The sequence below is a fragment of the Crocodylus siamensis genome, chromosome 3 (genome assembly GCF_052110815.1).
Source record: "Crocodylus siamensis isolate JL-2025a chromosome 3, ASM5211081v1, whole genome shotgun sequence".
NCBI lineage: Eukaryota > Metazoa > Chordata > Crocodylia > Crocodylidae > Crocodylus > Crocodylus siamensis.
Window position 1 is genome coordinate 203,367,654 of NC_143397.1, and position 25,424 is coordinate 203,393,077.

The following is a 25,424-nucleotide window of genomic DNA, read 5'->3' on the forward strand; positions in this document are numbered from 1 at the left end:
TTTTTGTAGCAGGACATGCAGCCCTTTTCCTTGGATCTTTTAAGCGTATTTTAGCAATCGTTACAGCAACAGGATATTGGCTGTCATGGTCTCCCTGCTTTACCTGTGGCAGGTTAGGGTGTTTTGTCTTGTGATTGTGTCATGGTTGACTATGCAGTTTTGCTACTTGGTTAGATAATGGGATGATTTAGATTATTTGGATAGGGATTATCCTTCCTCAGGCAGGGGGCTGAACTAGATGACCTTTGGAGGTCCCTTCTAGCCCTGCTACTCTATGATTCTAAGTCTTTTACACTTTTATTGTAAGCTTTGCTGAGACTTTGTGGGAAGGGTCACAATTAAATCTAAGAAATAAATACAACCAAACCAGCGCAAACTTTCTCACATTATATTCAGAGAATGAAATAATATTTTCTTTATGTTAATATAAGCAAATATGCCCTCTATGTACATGGGGCAGGGTGGAGAACAAATTACCTAGTATCTATTGCTGCTTATTCCTGTTTTCAGACTTGCTTGTTTTGTCATTTATATAAATATCTGTGGATACAATGTAGGCACTAGTATTGGACAACATTGGCATGTATTAATATCATAATAATATCTTCAACTTATATAACACCTTACAACTCAAAGCATATTGCCAAGTTTTAATTATTTAAGCCTTACACCATGTCTGTAAAAGACTATTATAGTATACTACAGATTGCACAGAAAGATTGAATGACTTGGTTTAGGCCACACAGGGAGCTAGTGGCAGAGCCAAGAGGAGAGCATAAGTCTTGGCTTCTCTTTCCCTGTTCTAACCACTGAACCACCTTCCCTTAAGGGTGTAAATTCCTGCAGTGCTTCTCCAGCCACAGTTCTGAAAACCAGTGTACTACCAAATTGAACAAAATCTAATGTTTGGTATGTAAACAAATGAAAAGGTCCCCTTTTCCGACCATTCCCATTCCCCATTTTTTTTATGACTCACAAAATAATTTTATTGCATTTTTGAGGGGCCTCATCTTACAAATTGTACCAGGTCTCCTGCTCCTGGCATTTGATCAACCCAACATTGTATAGGCTCCAATCCTTAGCCCCCGTATATGCAACTGCTGGATGCTGGCCACTAGCTGCCGCTGCTGCTGTTGCTGCTGTTACATTCTTTATAACCTCAGTGTTAGGCCCTCAGCTTTACTGTATGAGTGGCGGAACCATTCTGTGCTTAAATAATTCCAAATATATGCAAGTAAATCTGAAACAGATGTTTTCCTGGCTCTTTTTCCCTCTCTGTCATGCTGCTTCTGTAGTTTCTCACAGGCAGAAGTTCAGGTAATTGACACATTTGCTAGTTACATTCCAAAGCAAGGATCAATAAGGGTAGTGTGTGCATAAACACATGTGAGTGTGCACACGTGTAAGTATGAGGAATGGGAGAGAGAGAGTGAGCAAAAGCAAGTGTGAGCAATAGTGTGTGTGCGGTGCTCTGAACATCTGTTGTACTCAACAATGAATGAACTAAACATTTCTGTTGTGAAGTTGCTTGCATACCCTATAATCCCACTGATATAGCTCAGTTCACTCAATTCAGTGTTTAGTTCACTCTTTGAATGCATTCCTTTGGACTATATTGAGCACTGATTTGGCATGCTAAGTTGTAGGTTGTCTGAGTTACCAGCTTCATTATCTTATGCTTAAATATTGCCTAACTAAATGTATGGGTTGTGACTTAGTTTTTAAACAATAAATAGATGGATATCATATGCACATTAAAAAAACATTAAGAAACCAAGATGAAGCTTATCAAATAGCAGTGGGAAAAAACTGTCAGAGGTAAGGTAGGAAGTATTGAGAAAAAGAGGCTTGCCTTTGCGTCTTTGTAGTATAGGAGCTGTGGGTGTGGCAGACTATTTTAACCACCTACACTAAAAAGATGCCACCCAATCACAGTGTGTTCTCTGAAAATCTCCTCCCCTTTCATTTTGGCTAGGCAGATAGCCTTAGAAAGACTGCCTGTTTTGGATCACACAGTCTATAACATATAAAAGCTGTTAGCAGCTTTAGTAGCCAGCAGCTTCAAAACTAGCAGAGTTTTGTTCTTTGAGGGTTTGTAATAAGATACACTCCTTCTTACAAGGGTTCACAACACTACATAGGAACAAGCTGTACAGAGTGCGAGAACAGTATACTGTATTCATTTTTGCTATTATACAGAGGTAAGCAATTCAGCCTAATAAGTTTCTGTGCATGCATTTTTTCCAATGTTCATCACATTTTACTGGAGTAAGGAGGAATTTGAATGTCATTACTAAGATGCCCTGCTTTACTGCATTTAATATACTTTGACTGCCAGTTTGCCTAGGAGATATCAATGCAAATAGTAAAAGGTATACTCTGGAATGTACTTTTCATTTCCAGTACATAACAGTCTGTGAGATTCCTTGTAGTCTTCCCAGCACAAACTGCTTCTGTGAGTACAGTCAGTGTGTAAAGACGATACCTGTGATAATAGCATTCATGATAAGGTGGAACTTCATTTGAGCATAGCCACAATGTTAGTAAGATTGTATTGTGTTCTAAAGGAATAGCTCTAGACTGTTTGTCTGAGTGATCTGACAGATTATAATCATAATGATAATTTGGCATCAAGAAAAAAAAAACATTAATCTTTGCTACAAAGATGTAGAGAATCACATCTTCTGACATTTTTACTTCTGCAGATCTGCTGCTCTCCTGATTTAAAGCAGAACAACTCTGGCCTGTCTTCCTTCCCTGACCCCAAAATGACAGTAATCTCTGCACTCAGTTACATTTTTTTATTTTCCATTCTCTGTCAAACAAGTGCAATAGTATTACCCAATTCCACTGACCTATTCTTGTCAAACAATAATTTCACTGACACTGAAGCAGGGTTGGCAGCTCATTTGGACTCTGGAAAAATCCCCAAAGTGAGGAGGAAGCGATACATTTCACAAAATGACATGATTGCCATTCTTGATTATCACAATCAAGTTCGAGGTAAAGTCTTCCCACCTGCTTCAAACATGGAGTATATGGTAAGTTGACTTTGCTTACTTCTAAGGGTGAAATATCTTTTCTTTAGATGTGCTGGAATACATAAGAAGCTATAAATCTGTGATTTTATTTTCTTAAGGCAGGCCAACCTTTTGTAGTTTGATAGGCTGATGATTGTTAATCTCTGCATGACTTTCTTTTTTTTAAGGTGAACATTACAATAAATAATAAATAAGACCTAAGGGCTAATTATGAACCCCTTACCCTACTGAGCATTTGCTTTCAAGAATAGTCCCAATGGTATCAATGCAACTGAAGTTAATGAGGGTATTTGTGTGAGTTAACTGTTTGTTGGTGTAAGAGAGAGAAACAATTGCAGTTTAGTAATTAGAATAATAAACCATGCATCTAGGATCCTGATTATTAATAGTTCCATTACAGAATTATTGAACACTGAAAACCCGATGCTTAATAATGCATAACCTGTTGAGGTTGCTAATCTTCTGCATGCTTGCAAAGCAAATTCAAGCAATGGAGTGATTTGTCACATCATTGTCTATTAATTCTATGTACATATTTAATATCTAACTAACAGTTTTTTGTTCTTAATCAGGTTCAGTACTTGTTTAAAATGTTTCTTTACATATGTTGAAGTTACATAGAAATTAGTGTGCATGACATTGTTCTTGTGGTAGGTATGTTTTTCTCTTCGTAGGCAAATTCTGTCTCTGAAGTATCTGTCCCTTCAGTGTATATATCTAACTCACTAGTTTTTCATTCATTTGGATTTATTATCTTGTCATAGAGATAACAGCTAAGGCAATGTATTTGCAATATGTTTCGACAGTCTGTACATGCATACTTAAATGCTCTAATGTTAAAAATAGTCAGGCTAAAGAGGAGTACTTTTTTTTTACTAGACAAGGCTTTCACATTGTTTTTAAAGGTTCATTACATTCTGTATTTGCAACATAATATTCATTTAAAGTCACAGGGGCATAACGCATGACAACAGATGGTTAACAAGTTGAAGAAACCTGATACAACCCACATGATAAGCAAAGGGGGGATGATGATAGTAACAACTCATTCTCCTCTTTAGTAGCCGATGACAAACAATTTGGACATCTCTCTGTCACAGATGTTACCTGAATCTGCACTTGATCATGCAGTCAGTTGAGTATATCCCATGAGCAACCCAGACAGCTGAGTGTGCTCAGAAGCTTTCAGGTCAAGACCTATAGTGGTGATGCATACTAGGCTTGACATTTAGTTTAGTGGAAAGGTCAGAGGCAGAAAAAATAAAAAGGTCAAAAGTCAAGCTCAATCATCACTTTCATTAAAGAATTCCATGGTTGATGGGTTCTTTGGACTCTGAATAAATAAACTTAGCTATGATGTTTGAAAGAAGGTCAGTCTCATGTCACTGTCATTGGGCTGATGTCTTTTGGAAAAGTGCCATGTAATTTCCTACAATGCAACCAGTAGAAACTCATTTCTAAAAACATGGCCAAAAGTATTTTCATATACTCAAGGGTTTTATATGAAAGGAAAGACATTTAAAAAAGGAATAAGGAGGAGGATGATTCCAGTCATCAAATGTGTTTATTTTTATTTGGGAAAAAAAATCACACTTATTTTATCTTTTAGGGCATCAGCTAAACATTGCTAGGCTTCTGCAGTGTCTCAGTTTTGGAGTGGTGGAGTGATGATCGTGGTCTTGAGAAACTGTTTTTGACAATGTTTACTGCCCTGCTTACAATAGACTGTATTCGCACTCTAGGGAATGCAGCCATATCCCTTCAGTATTGAGCAGGTCTATTGGCAAGCAGAGATCACAGTGGTAATTGTGTGCTCCATGGGTGATGTACTTCCTAATGTACTTTTCAGAGCATATTTAGGCAACAGAACCAATGATTACAATTCAAACTTTGATGTTCAGATTGTATCTCAAGACATAATCTCCTTCAGTCTTATAGGTCATATTGGATTGCTGCTGTTATAATTAGGAGAGCTTATGGTGTTTGACAATGCACTTCACATACAGAATGGGATCTCTATATTATCACTGCTAACAAAGTGTATTTTGCTGAAAGAGCTTTACAGAATGTATAATGCTATCCCAAGGCCTTTGAAAAATGGCACAGCTAGTGATGAACATGTTTTTTTCCAATTCATTTTCTTACTCACCTAATGGAGAGGGAAAGGCCTGTCATGTTCAAAAGAACTATGAATAGCTGAAAGACTGTTTCATTGCACTGAGGAAACATTTTGTTTCATGTAGTACATTTAAAACTAGTTTGGAGAAAATGAGAAAAGCACATTTTCTCTTCCTGTCTTTCTCCCCAGTGAAATTACCTTTTGCTGTCTTTCCCTGATGTCATTCTTTTCTTCTCATCAACACCCATACCTAATTCCCAGCTCTGTTCCTTTTCACTATATCTCACTCACTTCCAATGAAAAAACTTATGGTTTAACATTACAGCTCTGACCATCCACCTGTAGTTCTATGTCTCACTCTCCCATGCTTATTTTTCACCTCCAAGCATCTTCTAACTTCGCCTGACACACAGGGCAGAATCCTATTCCACTATTTGCAGTTATATGGCTGTTTAACTGCAGTTTTTGGCACTTGTTTACAACTTTCAGTTCAGCATGTGCAGAGGGACTGTGGTCAGCTGCTCTACACTTGCAGAGTACTAATATAAGGTATGGTGAATCCTAAAATTATAGCAAGGCAAAAATCCATGACTAGCAGATAGGCAGGCAAGGTTCTTTTGGTTGGTGTGATATGTTTTATTAGAGAAACTGGGTAGCTGGAAAAAAGTTCTTTGCAAGCTTTCCAGTGCAACCACCTTTCTTCAGGCATGGGCAGTCTTTACTGTTCTGAGACTCCAAAGAATGGAAGAAGCAAAAAGTGTGACGGGATGTCAGTGAGAATGTAAATAGATGGCAATTAGGAAAACAAAAGGTTGAAAAGGGAAGGGAGGGGGGAAAGATTAGCAGTTATTAGACAGAGGAGGATGAACCTCCCACCTTTTAGCCCCAAACCCTGGGAGTTAAAAAACTTATCCAAGGAGTAGGTGACTTGGATTCTCAGTCTCCTTCACTCAGAGAGGAATTGAACCTACATCAATTAGATGAGAATCATAGATTCATAGATACAGGATCAGAAGGGACCTTGCAGATCTTCTAGTCTGATTCCTGCCCTAGACAGGAGAGAAAACTGGGTTCAAATGACCCCAGTTAGGTAATCATCAAGCCTCCTCTTAAAGACCCCCAAGGCAGGAGCCAGCACCACTTCCCTTGGAAGTTGGTTCCAGATCCTAGCTGCCCTGACTGTGTAGTGCCTTCTAATGTCTAGTCTGAACCTACTCTCTAACAACTTATGGCTGTTATTCCTTGTTACTTCTGGAAGTGCTCAGGGGAGCAAGGTTTCTCCCATTCCCTTCTGGTCCCCCCCCACTAAGTTTATAGATGGTCACCAGGTCTCCTCTCAGCCTCTCAGATTCAACAAGGACAAGTGCAAAGTCCTGTGTTTGGAATGGAGACATTGCATGCACAAATATGCATGGGGGAATGATTGTCTAAGGCTGCAGAACTTATTGTAGAGTCGGATCTGGGCGTTACAGTAGACCATGAACTGAATATGTGCCAACTGCATGCCCTTGTTATAAAAAAAGGACAGCTGGCATGCTGGATTGTATTAACAGAAGTGTTACTTGCAAATCAAGGAACATGATTCTTCTAATCAGTTTCAGGGGTTTACTTGGTAGCCATGTTGATTTGAGACAAGAAGACATACAAAAAAACAGAACTCTTGCTTCCAAAATCATGCCTTTTGAACTGGAAAAATGCAAGAAAATTGTCTCTTTCTGCAAGCTTTTGGCATCAAAGTCCCTTCATCACACTCTGGGAAAAGTATAGATGGTACAAGATGGTAAAAAGTCCCCATAGGTAGGAAATAAACTTCATTTTTGCACAGAGGAAGCTGAAGATGGAAGGCTGTCACTGGGTCCCTGAGAGTGTCTTTGTGAGCTGTGCTGAGTAGCTCTTTGATGTGTGGACGAGGTAAAATTCCTTCCCTGGAGGTGTCAGATGGCAGGAAGGGAGGTAAAAAACCTTTCTTGTTGTTCTGCAATGATGTTTAAAACCTAAAATCTGAAATCTCACAAAGATACTCTTGTGGTCCCAGAGGGACAGCCTTCCATCTTCAGCTCTGATGAAGGGACTTTGATCCCAAAAGCTTGCAGAAAAGGACAGTTTTCTTGCAATTTTCCAGTTGGTCTAATAAAACCAAGAGTTCTAGTTGGTCTAATAGAACCAAGAGTTCTAGTTTTTTGTATGTCTTCCAATCAGTTTGGCACTGGTGAGGCCTTGTATGCAGTACTGTATATGGTTTTGGACCTCAGACTTCAAGAAGGATTTGGACAGACTAAATTGTTCAATGCAGAACAACAAGAGGGGGCCTGGAAAGAAAGATTTGTGAAGAAAGGTGTAAAGAGCTAGGTATATTTAGTCTGGAGAAGAGAGGACTGAGAGATTTGATAAGATTTCAAATATTTGAAGGATGATTATAGAAAGGTTGGAGATGGGCTTTTCTCTGTATTTCTAGGGGACAGTAATGGGGACAGTAATGGGCCCCAAGTTGCAGCACAGGAAATTTAGGTTGAAGATTAGGAGAAAGTTTCTGACTAAGACGATGGTCAGCCATTGGAATAGGCTTGTTCTAGTAGAGATATAGTGGAATATCCATCCCTGGAAGTTTTCAAGAGCAAGGTGGACAGATACTTGGCTGGGATGGTTTAGTAAGGGATAAGCCTGCTTTGATCAGGGGACTGGACTAGATGACCGCATGAGAACCCTTCTAGCCCAAGTTTCCTGTGATCCTATGCTAATGCAAGTTTACTTTTGAGTTTACGTGTAAGTAACCATGTGTGCAGCTTAATTTCTCATGTCCATAGCACCAAAAGTGTGTAATATAGTTCATGCTGTAAAGCTAACTGGGGAAATAAGGTCAAAATGAAATTATTGTAGGTGAGCACAGAACTTAGCATAAAATAACATTCAGAGAGTAACTGACAGTGATTTGCTATCCAACTGGGAGGACATATCAAGTGGGGTGTCACGGCAACCTGGTCTTGGTCTAGTATTGTTTATTATTTTATCAGTAACACAGGCAATGGAATAGAGTGGACATTTATAAAAAAATGCAGAGGATGCTGCAAAAAAAAATAAAATTCCATTTTGGAGTATACAGGAATTCCATATATATGACAAGGGAGGTAACTCTTGGTCTCAGATGAAGCACTGCTTCCAGTTTTGGACAGCACACTTAAAGGGAGAGGTGGACAAACTAAAGAGAGCACAGCAGGAGCACAGCAACAATGAGAGATTTAGAAACCATGACCTATGAGAAAGGTTGAAAGAACTGAGTTTGCCTAGTCTGGAAAAGAGAAGACTGAAAGTTGACAAGATAACCATTTTCCAGTATGTAAAAGTTCACTATAGAGAGTGGGGTGTGGTCATCCTCATATTCTCATGTCTCCTGAGGACAGAACCTAAAATATTAGGCTTACTTTGCAACAAGTGAGAGTTCAGCTAGTTAGTAGGAAAACCCTTACAACTATGTGGATAGTTAAATACTGGAGAAGACTATGTTAGAAGGGTTTTGAATACATATTACTGGAAACTTTCAAAGAACAAATTAAATAGATAGTTGCCAGGCCTGGTCTAAATACATGAACCTGCCTCAAGGCAGAGGAATGGTCTACAGACCTATGTAACTATGAGTCTATGAAATGTCCCACTTTGCTTCTGAAAATCTGGCCTTCTATAAGTGGAGGGACAAACCACTGTATCTGAAATAATTTTAAATTAATCTTTTAAAAATATTTATCCTGAAAAATGCTTTACTGTACATGACTCTACTCTCTGTAGTACTGTAAAACAATATTGCAAATACTTTTGAAATTCAGATGAAACTGAAGCACACTGCTGGTAAAACTGGTAACCGATATGGGGACTGGCAGTAGAGATTTATAGATACCATTCCTAGATCAAAGCCTGGAGAAACTACTACCAGAGGCTTCTTAGTGGCTTGTGTGATATGAGATAGCTGTCTTAGATCAGTTTTCAGTAAAAAGATGTCCATATCACCAAATCTGCCATCACAGTTTGCATTATTTGAACTTCCTTTTGCTAGTTTCAGCAGAGAGGCCAGTGATCAGACGGACAAGGAAATTCATAGAGAAATTGAGTTGCCATAAGCAATAAAATAATATTCATCTTGTATTCCAAATTCATATTATTAGTCACATGAACATGAGCTGAGAAAAAAAACACAGGAACTATCACTATTAGTCTTCATTCTTTAATTCCCATGAATATTTCCAACCCTCTTTGTTGAGATTGTCAAGAAGGGTACCACAGAAGGGTGAAGAAGAAGGATGAAGAAGGCTGATTTTGGAGATATGGATCTCTGTCTATCACCAACCCTGTACTGGGTTCACAAAGTCAATTTACAGAGGTCACAATATCCATTTAATGGCCACAGATTCTATAGCTGGTTTAAAACTAGAGCCCCAGTGAAAAATTCATAAAAATTCCTAGCCATCCCAGTTACTCCAGAAGTTGCTTTCTAAGTTGGGTGACTGATTGGGAGGTCAGATAGATCAAAGCAATATTTACTTGCCGTTCTGAGTTCATTAAACAGTCCTAGTTGGTATCTGAACACTTTTCATCATGATGTGACAAAGTGAGTTTGTCCTCCGTCATTCTGGCACTGATAATACAATGCCTGTGTTATATGCTTCTTGGCACTCAGCTTATTCAACTACTACTGCTGTTTGTGTCAATATACTAGTTTCTTTTGAACTTTCAAATTTATAGACATTTAATTCCTTAAACCGTTTGCCCTTGCTCATGAATATAGGCCGATATAGAATCTATGCTTGTGAATAAGGATTAAAGGATTACCTCTTGTAAAAGCCACATAGAATAAGTCTATCACCTACCCTGTGTAGAATATTTGTCTACTTTAAATGCATATTTTTTTAATTCAGTATTTTTTAATGCATATAATGATGCTGTCTGAGTCACATTTCTTGGAAAAAATTGACCTTAGCATTAGAAGTAATTTTCAGATGTTTAACCTAAATATTTGCTTTTGAAGTTCAGTTTATTACTCTTCCCAATTCTATTTCACATCGTTACTTGTTTAATGTTTGCAGATAGTTTTCTTCTTTGTAGCTTTTATCTCACTTGTATAATATACCAGTATATCACATTTCTTGAATCTATTGGTACAGTTTAGGCACACCAATGTTTTTATTATTGATATTCAGATATAGTTGTATTCACTTCAGTGTAATTTCATTGGAAATGTGTAAGGCAATGTTAGGGCACATGAAAACTAGACCCAGTAATGTTTAACTGATGCATCTTTAAGCAAGCTCAGTGATATCTACTCAGATATAATACAGTGTGGTTTGTTACTTTGTTCTAGAAGTTGTGGGAAATCAGTTTTCTGTTGAATCATATTGCACTTACATAGACCCACAAAACCCTCTATAAATAGTAAGGCTTGAAATGAAGTAATAGGGAGACAAGTTATGGGACCAGAAACTCTCTCGTGTTGGGGCTGCTTTTCATCACTGCAGAAGCACAAAGTGGCTCCACATCTGGCATACCCAGGTCCAAGGTTTCTGGGAACTGGTGGCCACCTTTAGGGGGCAGTGTAACAGTCTCTATATGTTGCTTTCCTGTGTCCTGAAAAGCCTGCTCATGTTGTATTACTAGCGAAAGTCAATCAGTTACAATAGCTTTTACAATAGCTCTTACTGGAGTGGCATATAGTGAGGCCAGAACTGAGCCAACCTAAGCTATACTATATATTTTATATATGTATATTGAGCCATCCTGTGTATGTCAGAGGCAAAGGTCAGGAAATATGCCCATAGTGATTAAAAGAGGGCAGTTCGAAAGAATGGCAAAAAGGACTTTTTCTGGAAATCATCCTTTTGTGCAAAATCTCAAGAACACCCAAAACAATGAAATGGTCAGGAACAGCCTGCTTTCATTTGATCTGGTGTGAGAGCTCCTTCACTTGTTTTAGGCATAATTCTTTTACTGTGTCCATCTTAATGTGGTCTGCATAGATTAATATTTACAGCATGTAAATTTAGAACCAGCAGAAAGCCTTCTAGGAATTTAGGCCAGCAAAAAACAAAACCAGTCAGGGCCTTGATAGAAAGGCATCCCCCTAGGGCTTTCAGAATTAGACATTCTTTTATTATTAAATGTAGCACCTCTTGAACTTTTTGGCTAAAAACAGAGACAGGACATTTTTCACAAGAATCTTGTTCCAAAGTACACAGTACTTAGTTTCATACATGAATGGAGAAAGTAGTAACCTCTAAAGCTCTCTACATTTTTTGTCCTGTTTCTGTATCTGAGACAGAACTAAAGAGAATGTATTCTCCAGGACTGTAGAAATATGCATCTCAAACAGGGCAGGAGATGGAAACCATACCATTTTCTCCATCTGGATGCTGCCATGCAGGTCTTACCTTAGGCACCCACACAGGTACATGCCCTCCCAGGATCCCTGAAATGTGCTTAAAAGCCGATTTAAACTTGAGTGAGAATAATGGTCTCTGTATCTTCATCTGCAGTCTTGCTTATCAACTTTTATCAAACTGGAGCATCATCTAGTGAGGCTTCTAACCCCTGGCTTATATTTCTGTTTTGACGAAGGAAGATGTTCCAATATCATCTGTTCTGTGTCAGTTAGATATTTGTTTTTGTGGTATAGCTGTTTGATACATGATAAGTATTTCCAGAATCAGATTTTTCTCAGGTTTTTTGTTTTTATTGAAAAAAAAATAAAAATCCTGAAATAAAAAATTAGACTTCTTTTTCTATAAGAAGATGGAAAAACTCCAGAAGAAACACATTTCCATTAATTCCATTAACTTTCATTGAAAATATTTCAAATAAACCAATTCTACTCTCAGGTTCATGACAAGTTGTCAGTGTGATATGGTACTGGACAAAGTTAGGGTGCTTTGGGCATGTCTACACATGATGCTACATTGCCATAGCGACACACTATAGTGACATAACGTCCACAGGTGTCTACATGTGACCAGGAGCTACCTCACCATAGTGGCACATTCCCCTGTTATAGTGTGCCACTACACAAAGTAGCTGCTAAAAATAACTGTGTGCTGTGCGTATGGCACAGTATGGGAAGTTTGTACTTTGGAAGTATTAAGCAAAGTGCAGTAACAATGTTTCATAGTTTCATAGTTTCATACTTTTAGAGTTTCTAGGGTCAGAAGGGACCTGAGTAGATCATCTAGTCCAACTGGACTAGAAAGATCCGGCAGGAAAGATTACTGGGGTCAAACGACCCCAGCAAGGTGTTCATCTAACCTCCTCTTAAAAACCCCCAGGGTAGGGGCCAGCACCACTTCTCTTGGAAGCTGGTTCCAGACCCTAGACGCCCTGACTGTGAAGTAGCACCTCCTGATATCTAGCCTAAATCTACCCTCTGCCAGCTTGTGACCGTTATTCCTGGTCACTCCTGGCAGTGCTCGGGGGAACAGGGACTCCCCCAGTGCCTGCTGGTCCCCCCTGACTAGTTTGTAACAGGCCACTAGATCCCGCCTCAGCCTTCTCTTGTGGAGGCTGAACAGGTTCAGGTCCCGTAGCCTCTCCTCATAAGGCCTGCCCTGCTGCCCCCTGATCATATGAGTGGCCCACCTCTGGACCCTCTCAATGTTGTCCACATCCCTTTTGAAGTGTGGCACCCAGAACTGGAGGCAGTACTTCAGCTGCGGCCTGCCCAGTGCTGCATAGAGAGTGAGGATCACCTCCTTGGACCTGCTCGAGATGCATCTGTGGATTCATGACAAGGTACGGTTGGCCTTCCTGACTGCTTCGCCACGCTGCCAACCCATGTTCATCTTGGAGTCAATGATGACTCCAAGATCCTTTTCTGCCTCTGTACTGACAAGAAGGGAGTTCCCCAACCTGTAGGTATGGAGCCGGTTGTTCCTCCCCAGTGCATCACTTTGCACTTGTCAGTGTTGAATCCCATCCTGTTATCATCCGCCCACCCTTGTAACCTGTCTAGGTCCGACTGTAGCCTATTGCTCCCTTCTAGAGTGCCCACATCCCCCCACATCTTAGTGTCATCAGAAAATTTGAACAGGGTGCTTTTTACCCCCTCGTCCAAGTCGCTGATGAAGATGTTGAACAGTGCGGGCCTGAGAACCGAGCCCTGCGGAACCCCACTGCCCTCCAGGCTTAAAATGACCCATCCACCACCACACTCCAGCCAGTTGGCAACCCAGTTGACTGTGTGGGTGTTGACACCACAGTCCTCCAGCTTCTTAATGAAAACAGGGTGAGAGAGTGTCGAAGGCCTTCCAAAAGTCCAGGAAGGAAGGGCAATGTGTAGACGTGCCCTTTGACACCTTTTTTGGGGTAAGATCTTGCCAAATAACATGTGTTCTGTGGTAGGTTAGCAAAACGCTGGATTTCTTGAGGTATTTAGCTCTTACTCAGTACTTTTGACTTTTCCAAAAGATACAGGCGTAGTATACTATCAAATTTGTGAAGAACTCATACTATCAAATTTGACAGTCTACCATTTTTATTTATTTTTTGGCTTTGAAACCAGGTTCTACAGATGAGAGAGAGGGGGGAAAAAAAGGAACAGATGCTTGAAAGAAAAGTTTTTTTATTGGCAATGAGCAAACCTCAGATCTTTGGGTCTGGACCAAACACACAGACAAAAATGTGAATTCTTTTATAAAACATACCTAAGCTTCATGAATATACAAATTTACTTGAAATTTCCTGACAAGTGTGTGTGTGTTTGTTTGTGATGTTTAGGCCATCTGATTCTAGTTATTCTGGGAATTTTCTTTTCTGTCATTTGCATACTTCTGCTTACCATAAATCCAGAAGTATGTTGTGTGTTTTTTTTAAAAATGTAGTAAACATCTTTGAATCAGTAAAATTTCGTATTTGGTAATATTGCTGTGCTAAGTCTTAATTAATTTGAACCAGTTTGCTTGTATGGTCTTCCAAAAGTATCTCCTATAGCATGTTTTACTTTAGAAAGTGTACTCTGAGATTTTCTATCTAAGTTTCTTTAATTACTGCTGCATTATAGCAGGTTTTGGACCCAGACAGTAAGATTTATAATAGATGCACAGTAAGATTTCTAACAGGTGTTAATTCAGAAGAAAGTATTCCTATTCTTAGAGAGAGAGAGACAGCCTTGAATGCAAATGATCTCACAGCCCGAATAAAAATATAAAGTTTGCCAAATCTGTCTATAAATTCCAATGAGCTCATATGTTTTCATCACACAGTATGTATTGAAAAAATGACCAAGAAGAGAGAAGGCATTTTTAAACTCTGCTAAAAATGCTTACAGGCAAAAAGAATGGTGATTGTTTTACTAAATTTGTGCCAAATTCTGGGCAGGGGGATGGTCCTACATGCCCATAGACAACCAGGCATTTTAAATGCTGCAGGTCCACTGGGAAAATGATAAACAGGTATCTTGGTTTTCTGTTTGCAATGGAAAAATGAGGATTTTCTCCTTTAAAGGAGAAAAATGGAGGAAACCATGGGTTTCCCCTTGCAGACTGACAGAGTTCAAGCCTGCAAGGTGCTGCTTGGGGCTGGGGGGGAGTCGAAGGAGGCTGATCGGAGGCTGAGGGCAGCATGTGCATGTGCACACATGCACATGGCCAACAGCCCAGCCCAGCCCAATGAGCAAAGCAAACAAACAGGTAAGAGAGAGGGGCCAGGGTAATGCTGGGACTAGGGTACACACACCCACAGGAGGCCTCAAATGCCTCTACACAAACGCTCGTAGTATGGGCAACAAGCAGGAGGAACTCACCCTCCTGCTGGCTGACACCAGCCCGGACATAGTGGGGATTACAGAAACGTGGTGGGACGAAACGCATGATTCGGCGGTCAATGTCAAGGGCTATAGGCTGTACAGGAGGGACAGGATAGGAAAGAGAGGTGGGGGCATGGTGCTCTATATTAAGGAGGAATACACATCCTCGTTAATCAGCAAGGAGTCAGGGGAGGGGCACTCTGAAGTGCTTTGGGTTAGAGTACAAGGCAGTCGAGGGGAAAGGGACTTAATGGTGGGAGTCTACTACAGACCTCCCAACCAGGGGGAAGAGCTTGACCAGGAATTTTTGGGTCAGCTCACAGAGGTAGTGAAGGCTAAGGATGTGGTAGTCATGGGGGGCCTGAATTTCCCAGACATCTGCTGGGAAGAACAGTCAGCCAGGTCTGAATGCTCACGTAGGTTCTTGGCCAGAGTGCAGGACCTCCATCTAACCCAGGAGGTGCACAGCCCCACCAGGGGGGATGCCTTGTTGGACCTAGTGCTGGCCATGGGTGATGACCTGGTGAGGGGGCTGCAGGTGCTCGACCGCCTGGGTGACAGCGATCATTGCCTGCTGGAATTCACCATCCAGCGCAAGGTGGCAAAGGCATGCAGTAAGGCAGCAGCCCTAGATTTTAGGAGGGCAGACTTCAACGAGCTAAGGAGGATAGTTGGAGAAGTGCTGAGGTCCTGGAGCGGAGGGGAGCCAGGTGTCCAAGGAGAGTGGTCGCTCCTTAAGGAGATGATCCTCCAAGCCCAAAGGAAGGTAATCCCAATGAGGATCAAAGGGAGCAGGAGAGCACACAAGCCTCCGTGGCTCACCAAAAGCATCCGGGAATGTCTCCTTGCTAAAAAGGAGGCTTACACCCAATGGAAAGAAGGGGTCATCACCGGGGAGGATTATTCTGTAGTTGCTCAGGGATGTAGGGGGGTAGTTAGGAAGGCAAAGGCAGAGATGGAACTGGGGCTAGCTTCCCAGATTAAGGACAATAAGAAGTCCTTTTTTAAATATGTAGGGGGTAAAAAGAAGGTCCTGGGTAATGTGGGGCACTTGCAGGACACCATGGGAAACTTGGTCGTCACACCAGATGGCAAAGCCAACATGTTTAATGATTTCTTTGCCTCCGTCTTCCTAAGTAGGGACCAGAACGGCCACCTCCCTGCTGGGCCCCCCTCAGGCCCTGGGGGAGGCACACCTGGGCCACGGGTTAGTGAGGATTTAGTTAGGGAGCTTCTGGAGGGGTTGGACGTATTCAAGTCAGCCAGCCCGGATGATCTCCACCCTAGAGTTCTAAAGAAACTGGCCAAGGTCATTGCAAGTCCCCTGGCACAACTTTACGAGCACTCGTGGGGCTCTGGTGAGGTACCGGAGGACTGGAAGAGGGTCAATGTGGTCCCCATCTTCAAAAAAGTCAGGAAGGAGGACCCAGGAAACTATAGGCCGGTTAGGCTCACCTCAATCCTAGGCAAGCTGTTTGAGAAAATTATGCTGGCACACATCCAGGAGGGGCAGCAGGGGACTGCATGCTTAGGGGCAACCAACATGGGTTCATCAGTGGCAGGTCCTGTCAGACCAACCTGGTGGCCTTTTACGATCAGATCACCAGATCATTAGACGCAGGGGTAGCAGTGGATATAATCTTCCTGGACTTCCGGAAGGCTTTTGACACTGTCTCTCACCCCATTCTCATTAAGAAACTGGGGGGCTGTGGTGTAGACACCCACACAGTCAAATGGGTCGCCAACTGGCTGGAGGGCTGCACCCAGAGGGTGGTGGTGGATGGGTCCTTCTCAACCTGGAAGGACGTGGGCAGTGGGGTTCCGCAGGGCTCGGTCCTCGGGCCCACACTGGTCAACATCTTCATCAGCGATTTGGATGAGGGGGTAAAAAGCACCCTGTTCAAATTTGCTGATGTGGGGGGACATGGGCACATTGGAAGGATGCAACAGGCTACAATCAGACCTAGACAGGTTACAAGGGTGGGCGGACGAGAATAGGATGGGTTTCAAACACAGACAAGTGCAAGGTGCTGCACCTGGGGAGGAACAACAGGCACCATACCTACAGGGTAGGGAACTCCCCTCTTGTCAGCACGGAGGTGGAAAGGGATCTGGGGGTCATCATTGACTCCAAGATGAACATGGGCTGGCAGTGTGGAGAGGCAGTAAGGAAGGCCAACCGCACCTTGGCATGCATTCACAGGTGCATCTCGAGCAGGTTCAGAGAGGTGATCCTCCCCCTCTATGTGGCACTGGTCAGGCTGCAGCTGGAGTATTGTGTCCAGTTCTGGGCACCACACTTCAAGAGGGATGTCGTCAGCATGGAGAGGGTCCAGAGGCGGGCCACTCATATGATCAGGGGACAACAGGGCAGACCCTATGAGGAGAGGCTACGGGACCTGAACCTGTTCAGCCTCCAAAAGAGAAGGCTGAGGGGGGATCTTGTGGCCTGTTATAAACTAGTCAGGGGGGATCAGCAGGCATTGGGGGAGTCACTGTTCCCCTGAGCACTGCCAGGAGTGACCAGGAATAATGGTCACAAGCTGGCAGAGGGTAGGTTTAGGTTAGATAACAGGAGGCGGTACTTCACAGTCAGGGCGGGTAGGGTCTGGAACCAGCTTCCAAGAGAAGTGGTGCAGGTTCCTACCTTGGGGATGTTTAAGAGGAGGTTAGATGATCATCTTGCTGGGGTCATTTGACCCCAGTACTCTTTTCTGCCATGGCAGGAGGTCGGACTAGATGATCTGCTCAGGTCCCTTCCGACCCTAGAAACTATGAAACTATGAAAATGGCCCCAGGCAGCATGGTGGACAGCAGCTCCCCCAGCTGCCTGCAGCTAGGTCTTGCAGTGGGGGGAGGGGCATAGGTAATATGTAGGTAGGCAGGGAGGGCAGATTGAAGTTGTGGTGGTGGCTTGTGCTGAGATGAGGGAAGGAGTGGGTCAGGTTTGGCAGCTGGGGCTCTGGTCACTGGTCAACCAGGGCAGTGTGTGGAGCCCAGGGCTGGGGGCCAGAATGTGTGGCTGCAGGGCTTTGCCAAGAGCAGGACAAAGCCACTGGTGGCTTGTCTGTGGGGGTTGTTGGGGTGGGGAGGCTGGCTCCCTGTTGCTGTGTTCACTCCCAGGGAGGGGTCAGGCACTACAGACAACATGTTGGAGGGACGTATGGGGGAAGTGTCACCCCAGATTTGTGTGCCTAGAATGGGGCATGTGACTGCACTTTGGTCGGACCAGCATCAGGCTGCCCCTGTGGCCCAGTGGGTAGGACCCAGCATGGGAGGGCTGAGCAGGGTGGGGAGGTGAGACTTGCTGCTGCTTCCAGGACCCCCACACCAGACACACCACCGTGGAGTAACACCATCCTACTTGCAGCTCAAGTAGCAACAGGCTGGGGGGGACCTGCTCTGGACTCACATCCTCCCAGCCCCAGCTACTTGTGTGCTCAGCCACACCTCTGTCCTGGCGGGGAGGTGGGGTGGCAAGTGACGGTGGTGGCCGGGCAATGGCAACAGGTTAGAGCTGTGGCAGGAGGGGTTGAGGGCAGCGCAGCCACTCCCCCTGTCTGTTACTCCTCACACTGCTGGTGGTTCGGTGTTACTCCATGGCAGCATGGTTTGTGCAGGGGTCCTGGTGGTGGTGATGGTGGAGGTGGCAGTAGCAAGTCTCTCTGTCCTGCTCTGCCTTCCCACTTCTGGTCCTGCCCACTGGGCTATGGAGGTGGCCTGGTGCTGGTCAGCCCAGGCTGCAGCCCTGTGCCCCACTATGGTGCACAAATATCGGGGGGCATGTGCCCCCCATTGCCCCATGACACTTTGCCAATGGCATTGGCTATAGTCAGGCACTCCCCCCTATGGTCAAGCACACACTTGGGGGGCTGCAGAACAGTGGCTCAGGAGGAGGGGGGCTGCAGAGCAAGGCTGGGGGTAGTTGGGGAGGGATGTGGCTTGGGAGTGAGGAGCACCAGCATATCACAGCTGCTCAGAGTCAGAAAGCAGCTGATTTGCTGATTAAAAAACCCCCAAATCAGACTCCAAAATATAGAGGTATTTAGTCTGTATTTTATTATAATGACTGAAGCACTGGTAGGTTTCCAAATGGTTTTAAAATCGTAACGACAGTAAAAGCTCTGTTATCCAGCATCCCCCAGGAATGGGGGATGCCGGATAACAAAATATGCTGGTTAATTGAGTGGCCTAAATAGGCGTCCTTACTTTTTCAGGCCGCTGCTTCTCTTGCCGAGTCCCGGGCATTGCTGACCTTCCCACAGCATTGCCAACCCTCCTGTGGGCCCTGCAGGACAGGGAGGCATGCCCCACGCAGCCTGTTATGCACCTGGGCCCTGGGGGCTCAGGGAAACCAGAATTGCCACGATGGGCACTTCCGGTTTCACTTTTCCTTGCAAGCTGGCATGCCGGTTAACAAAGCATGTCGGCTTGTAAGGTATCAGTTACTGGAGATTCTACTGTATATTAATAAAATATTGTGTTCAACTTATTCCTATATAGGTAGTGATGTTTCATTTTAATTGTGGAAAAACATAGATTTGTGGGGTTTAATCAGAACATTTTGGAATTTTTTTAATAAGAGAATTTGAGATTTTTAAATAGAGGAAGCCAGGATCCCTACTGATCTGTAAAGAAGCTGTGCGAGGGAATTTTTCATCTTCTTTCATAGTGTTCTCAATATTATCTGGGAAGGGATATTATCTAGGTGCCAAGGGATATAGCTAACTGAGATGTGTATAAAGTGTGATCAAATGGGATGAAACCCTGGAAACTATGGTTTTAAGGGGACAATGTTGGGGAGGATAAGGCATCTTTTAAATGGGTACCTGGTAATTTGGTTTGGGGAGCCAGTGGTGGCAAGATGTGAAGATAGTTTCATTTCTTCTTTGCATGCCATTAGCTATAGGAACTAGCTACCTTAACCATACTGGTCCATTGTGTTGCCTGGGCTTGGGAAGAAACTTTGACCTTTAATTAGGATTTAAGGTATGAATAGAACTACACACAAAAGATTTCCTACTTGTGAAATTTAAATTGCAGAGATATGTTTAAATTATTCATATTAAATTATCTCTGTTTCTTTGGGCAAGATTAATGTCACATTATGCATCTTTTCTTGTCTTTCACGTAGATTAATTTTCTTTACTACTGAAAAAGAGAAAGTAGACTGCCTATAGAAGCTCAGGCCTTTCTGAGCCAGTTCATCTCTAAGGGCCTTGTTACATAGTAATTTTGGGTGGCTCCTGGAGATCTTAACACCTGGACTGTGTGAACATTAACACCTAAAACTAGTTTTAAGCACTCATTATGTAGCTCAAAGTTACACCACTTCAGGGCAGGATTATTTCTGATCTGCATTACTCAACTCATGTTACACTAAGGTATAGCCCCTCTAGGCTACACCTTAGTTTAAACACCCCACCTACCCCTCCCCATCCCCCAGACTGTTCCCGCCCCCCCCCCGGCACCCTGCTCACTGTCCTACCCCTCCTTACTTATGGCTGCCAATGCTGTCTGTCACAGGGAGCAGGCAGGGAAGGGTTAACTTGCCTGCTTACCTGCTGCCACCACTGCTGCAGCTCTCTGGGTAGTCTCCAGCCTGGAGAGAAGCAGCAGCCTAGCAGTGGTGGCAGTGGCAGGTTAATTCTTCCCTGCCTACTTCCCCAGTGGCCCAGGGACAGGCAGTGCAGGCAGCCACAAAAAGACAGGTTGTGGGGGAGGGGAGGCAGGAGAGAACCCCATGGGGCAGAGGGGGAGCCCTTGGCATGCTGGGAACCAGGGGAAACCTTGGCATGTGGGGAACCAGGGGAGCTCTGGGAGGGGGGATTCTTCCTTTTTAGTTTTCTTGGCCCCTGCTGCCCTGGAGTATGAGTGCTCCAAACTTGAGCTAGCATTACTACCAATCAACATTTGGGTGGCTCTCAGTGTAAGGTGTGAAAAGGTGCCAAGGTGCCACCCTGCCTTACCTTTTACACGTCAGATTAATATGATTAACTACCTCACTGCTCAGTATTCCAGAGTAGTTGATTATTTCTCCTGAAATGATTAATATTAGTATCTATAATGTCATCATTAAGCTTCCTTATTAACATCCTATTAAAATTCATGGCCCAGTTAGCAAGTCTCTTACAGATTCAGTGTCTGTCTCTTGGCTGACTCTATACCCAATTATATTTTAAAAATTTCTTCATAACAATAAGGGCTAGAAATTTAAATGGTTCCAATGCATGCCAAAATAGGTAGGAGGATGAGAAAAATGCCAATAATGTGTATCACTCAGTACCGGTTCAATTTGTCCACGTCAACACTACTTACTTGATCTTTTTAGTGCCTTATGATGCCACTGTCTGGGGTAGGAGACAAAAAGGCCATGTCCACATGAATACCTTGTGCCGCTGCTACTTGTTCCCAGGGAATGCATGTGCCACGTGCGCCCTGGTGTGCAGCAGGTTACCCCAAGTGGGAGCGAAGGCACTGGGGCCACCAACTGTGCTGGCTCGAGAAGCTTTACCTGGGGCTCAGGAAAGCTGCAGACATGGTGTTTCTGCAGCTAGGAGTCTGCCGACAGCCAGAGCATGGCTCCAGATGGCCAGGCTGCAGTTGTGGGTGGCACATGCTGTCACTGTATGTGCTACCCCACTTCTTTCATGTGCGGGTTTTTCTGACCCCAGAATTTCCCCCACGACCTTCTGCACTGGAAGGAGGCAGCATGGAGAATGCCTGAAGTCACTGTGGGGCCACATACTGCATGGCTGTGCTTGTCTGGATGCAGTCAAATATTCTTTCTTAGTGTCATCCTTTTCCCAAACCACAAGGGATGGATAGAGACATAATAATATTTTTATTTAGGCCAGCTTAAAATCAGAATAAGTAACTCCCATTTTCTGAATAGCTCCAAAAAACATGCCCATCTCCTTTCATAACACCCATGCCAAAGAATGAAGGTAAGCTGAATTTCTGAATCCTGGAATTTGGTAATTTTACATGAACTGGAACTTTGGTGTCATGCAGTCACCAAAATGTGTAACTATTAAATGTGACCCTTTACATAATAAGCACAATAAAAATAAATGTTGAATATGTATTTAAATGTATATATGCATTACTGGTATAAGGGTCTGTATGTTACACTTAAAATTGAGTGTACTGCTTGAAATGGGTATTTTACTTATCTGTCAGGCAGGTAAAAGAAATTACATCTACTGTATTGCATGTTTGAAATAATAAGTCAGGAGAAAAAAGACTGCAATACCACTCCTAAGCTTTATAAAATGCAGTAAAGTGTTGACAGAACTCTTTGGAGTGTTTGGAATAGTCCAGCAATTTCTTTCCAGAAAAAAATATAATTTCAGAAATGTGTTGTGTAGAATTTAAGCCAGATCATAAATCTCGGTGTGGGTATCAGCAACATGGGAGGTGAAAATTATTCATCTCTCTTTTTATTTCTATGACAAGGTGTTAATAAGATGTAGTTGAAAATGACCTCCTTTGTGATTTGTTTATTGAGGGTCTATGGATTTTTCTCTGGTACAAGCTTAACTAGTATTTGAATTTTGCTCATTTTTCATAATGGGGAGGAAATAATAGCTTGTGGCAGTGGAAGGCAAGTCAAAGAAATACATTCCAGAATAAAAGCAATTGAAGGATTAAACATATTTACACATGTCAGAGTAGAATTAACATATTATTTTCTGCCTGTGGAGAGTCATGTCCTCCAAGCACCTGTTTGATATTCAGGAACATCTGCTATTTTTCTTTTTTGACTTGCGTATTTGATCAATGCAGTGCCCGGAAGAATTCATCATCATCATTCCAAACTGGTTGTCAGTTTACAGTGTTAAAGAGCCCCATCCTGCCTCCATTTTGCCCAAGCACTGGAAGTGTTCACTGCTGATTAACTTTAGCCCCTGCAGGCTCATGACCGAAGGACTAATACAAGGCTTACACATGAGCTCTTCTTCATTCTGTGCAGCTATGGAGTGTCTAAACAATAGGTGTAATATGTGTATGTTTCTAGCCCTTCCAGTTGTAGGGAAAGCCTTGTTAACTCTGGCCCCATTTTACCATGGTGATACAACATACTGAGAAAATCCTACTCTGTATTGCAGTCAATAAGAGCATTGCCATTCCCGTGTTTATGTCATATCCTGTGCTAGAGAATGCTTAAATGCTTAGTCCACTGGTAGTTGTACAGTGTGTGTCATTTCAAACTGGGTTCACACGAGGCTCTAGCATGATATGCAGGTAAATCAAGAGGTATTCCTCTAAAAGAAGAAAAACGGCACTCATTCTGTTACAGCTGAATACTCATACAGTAGGCATGCAATGAATGCAAAAGAAAACTGCTTTAATGGATGTACAGAGTGCAAATGGTATGTTGTCTCTGCCTGCCAATAAAATTCAAGTCCTTAATACTTTATCTATCCCAACAGCATGCTCAAAGTAGTAACAATGTTGATTTTAATACCTGTTTTGTTTTAGTCAGTAAAATTTAACCATACCATGGCACATTCATCATTCACAGATGTCCTTAGCAAAAGCTTGCATGTTCAACCTTTTCTGTATAACTGCTGCCAAGGGCAATAGCCCATTTAAGAATATTAGGTATTTTACTTCATAAATAAAACAGAAGTAATTTTGTTCCTTTTAAAAGGCTGCCATTTTCTCTTGGGAAATTACTAGAAAATAAATAGATCTTGAAATTGTGGTATAGTAAAATTTCGGAGTCCTTTAGCAAACTTGCATGAGATTTTATAAAAGAAGTAATGTCAGATTACAGAGAGCTCTAATTATATTGGTAAATATTGTTGTTTCAGATATATTTGTGTAACGTATTTCCATATACATATAAGTAGGTGAGTTACAATCCTTAATATTTAGTTGTTTCCAGGTGTAGATTATTGTCCTACAGAAGACTCACCTGCACACAGATAAGTTAGGCATGCAAGACCACCATATTTAAATGATCCATAAATATAAATATAGTATTCTTGTAATAAGAAAGATTGCCCAAGGCCCAGGACCCTACTGTTCTAAGGACTATAACCATCAGACACATCCAGAGAACAAAAAGACAAACTTTGGCCCCAGAGAGTTTACAATGGAAGTATAAGGCAGTGAACAGCAGACAGGTACAAAGAGGTAGCAGAACATGAGAAAAAAAAGGAACAGTTTGATCAACAATAGTGAAAAGACATTGACAGTGTAGCTGCAGCCAAGTCATCTACAAACACTGATGCTGTTCACTTACAAATTATAATTGACAAATATTTTATACTCTTTTCTCTGATGTTGTACTTCATGGAAATTATAGGGGTTATTACATGTTTTTTTGCTACGCATAGGGGAAAAATCATGGCAATACTGATATCAAGGGCAAAATATGCTTTCTTAGTGTTGAGGTGACACTGTTCCTGTGATGGTTCAGGAAATGTGAGAGGAAAGAATTATCTCGAGCGATACCTTTTATTGGACCAAGTGAATGGTAGGGACAGACATAGGCAAGCTTTTGGGTACTTTCGTTGACCTATGCAAGGTTAGAATTTTACTCCTGAAGCTCAGTTAGTATGTACTTCTTGTAACACATTGAAACTTCCCTAAGCTGTCTCACAAGGCTATTATCCGCTCATTATGCAAATCCCTTCTAAAGAATATCTTTCATTCTGATGGGATGGTTTAGATAGGAATGTGGATTTTGGGGTTCTGTGATTGGTCATCAGGGGCTCTGCAGAGAGATTGGGGTAAGAGTGGAGTGGATCAGGAGGCAGTGTGCCACCATTGCCAGGCCAAGTTACCTGCAGCTCACAGGATAGGGGTAGGGGTTTGGTGCCAGAAAAAGTGCTATGAAAGGGATCTGTAACTTTAGGAAGCTTGAAAGCCACTGAAAAAGATGACATCTTGATGTCTTTTCCAGCCTTTGATTCCACTATGACACCTACTAGAGGCTGGCTGCCCATTAATGGCAAGGTACAAACTTCTAGGGCAAGATCATCAGCCATTGTAAATTGATCTGAAGATCTGGGCCCATAGTATTTATTTTAAAGTGTATTTTCATGACATAGTCTTTCATCACCAAGACCATTTTACTAAGTGTTCCACCCATTGTTCCTTTGTCTGATTATTTGTCTTTTTGTGGCTGCCCTCACTGACTTCCCTTTACAGTGTCATAAGTACTATGCCATAGATCAGGTATTATCCAGACCACTATTTCAATCTATTCTTTTAACATTATTGAATTTCCTTTGCATGTTTAATAATAAAGCCTAAATGGTTATCACAGTGTTCATTATTTTGTATATTGCATGATCCCTTACTCTTACTTCTCTTATTAATTAATCCTGTTCTTTTCACCTCTCCTAATAAGGAAACTGTACCTCCATGCCTTTAGTCATTTTATTTACTCAACCTGAATATTTTTCTCCTTCCTCCCCATTCTCATCAGCATCAGAACTTGGTTGTGACCAGAATGGAGACTCTGTATTGAGAGAGA

The 25,424-nt window shown here is 42.4% G+C and overlaps 1 protein-coding gene across 1 annotated transcript in view; it reads left to right on the forward strand.

The window, feature by feature from the left end:
* Positions 1 to 2,009: 2,009 nt before the first annotated feature.
* PI15 (peptidase inhibitor 15) overlaps positions 2,010 to 25,424 on the forward strand; it is a 37,515-nt gene continuing 14,100 nt past the window's right edge. Inside the window, exons 1-2 of the mRNA XM_090040197.1 lie at positions 2,010 to 2,201; positions 2,706 to 3,041. Of these exons, the coding sequence (XP_089896323.1) occupies positions 2,769 to 3,041 (273 nt within the window). The 5' untranslated portion in view covers positions 2,010 to 2,201; positions 2,706 to 2,768. The remainder of the gene's footprint in view (positions 2,202 to 2,705; positions 3,042 to 25,424) is intronic.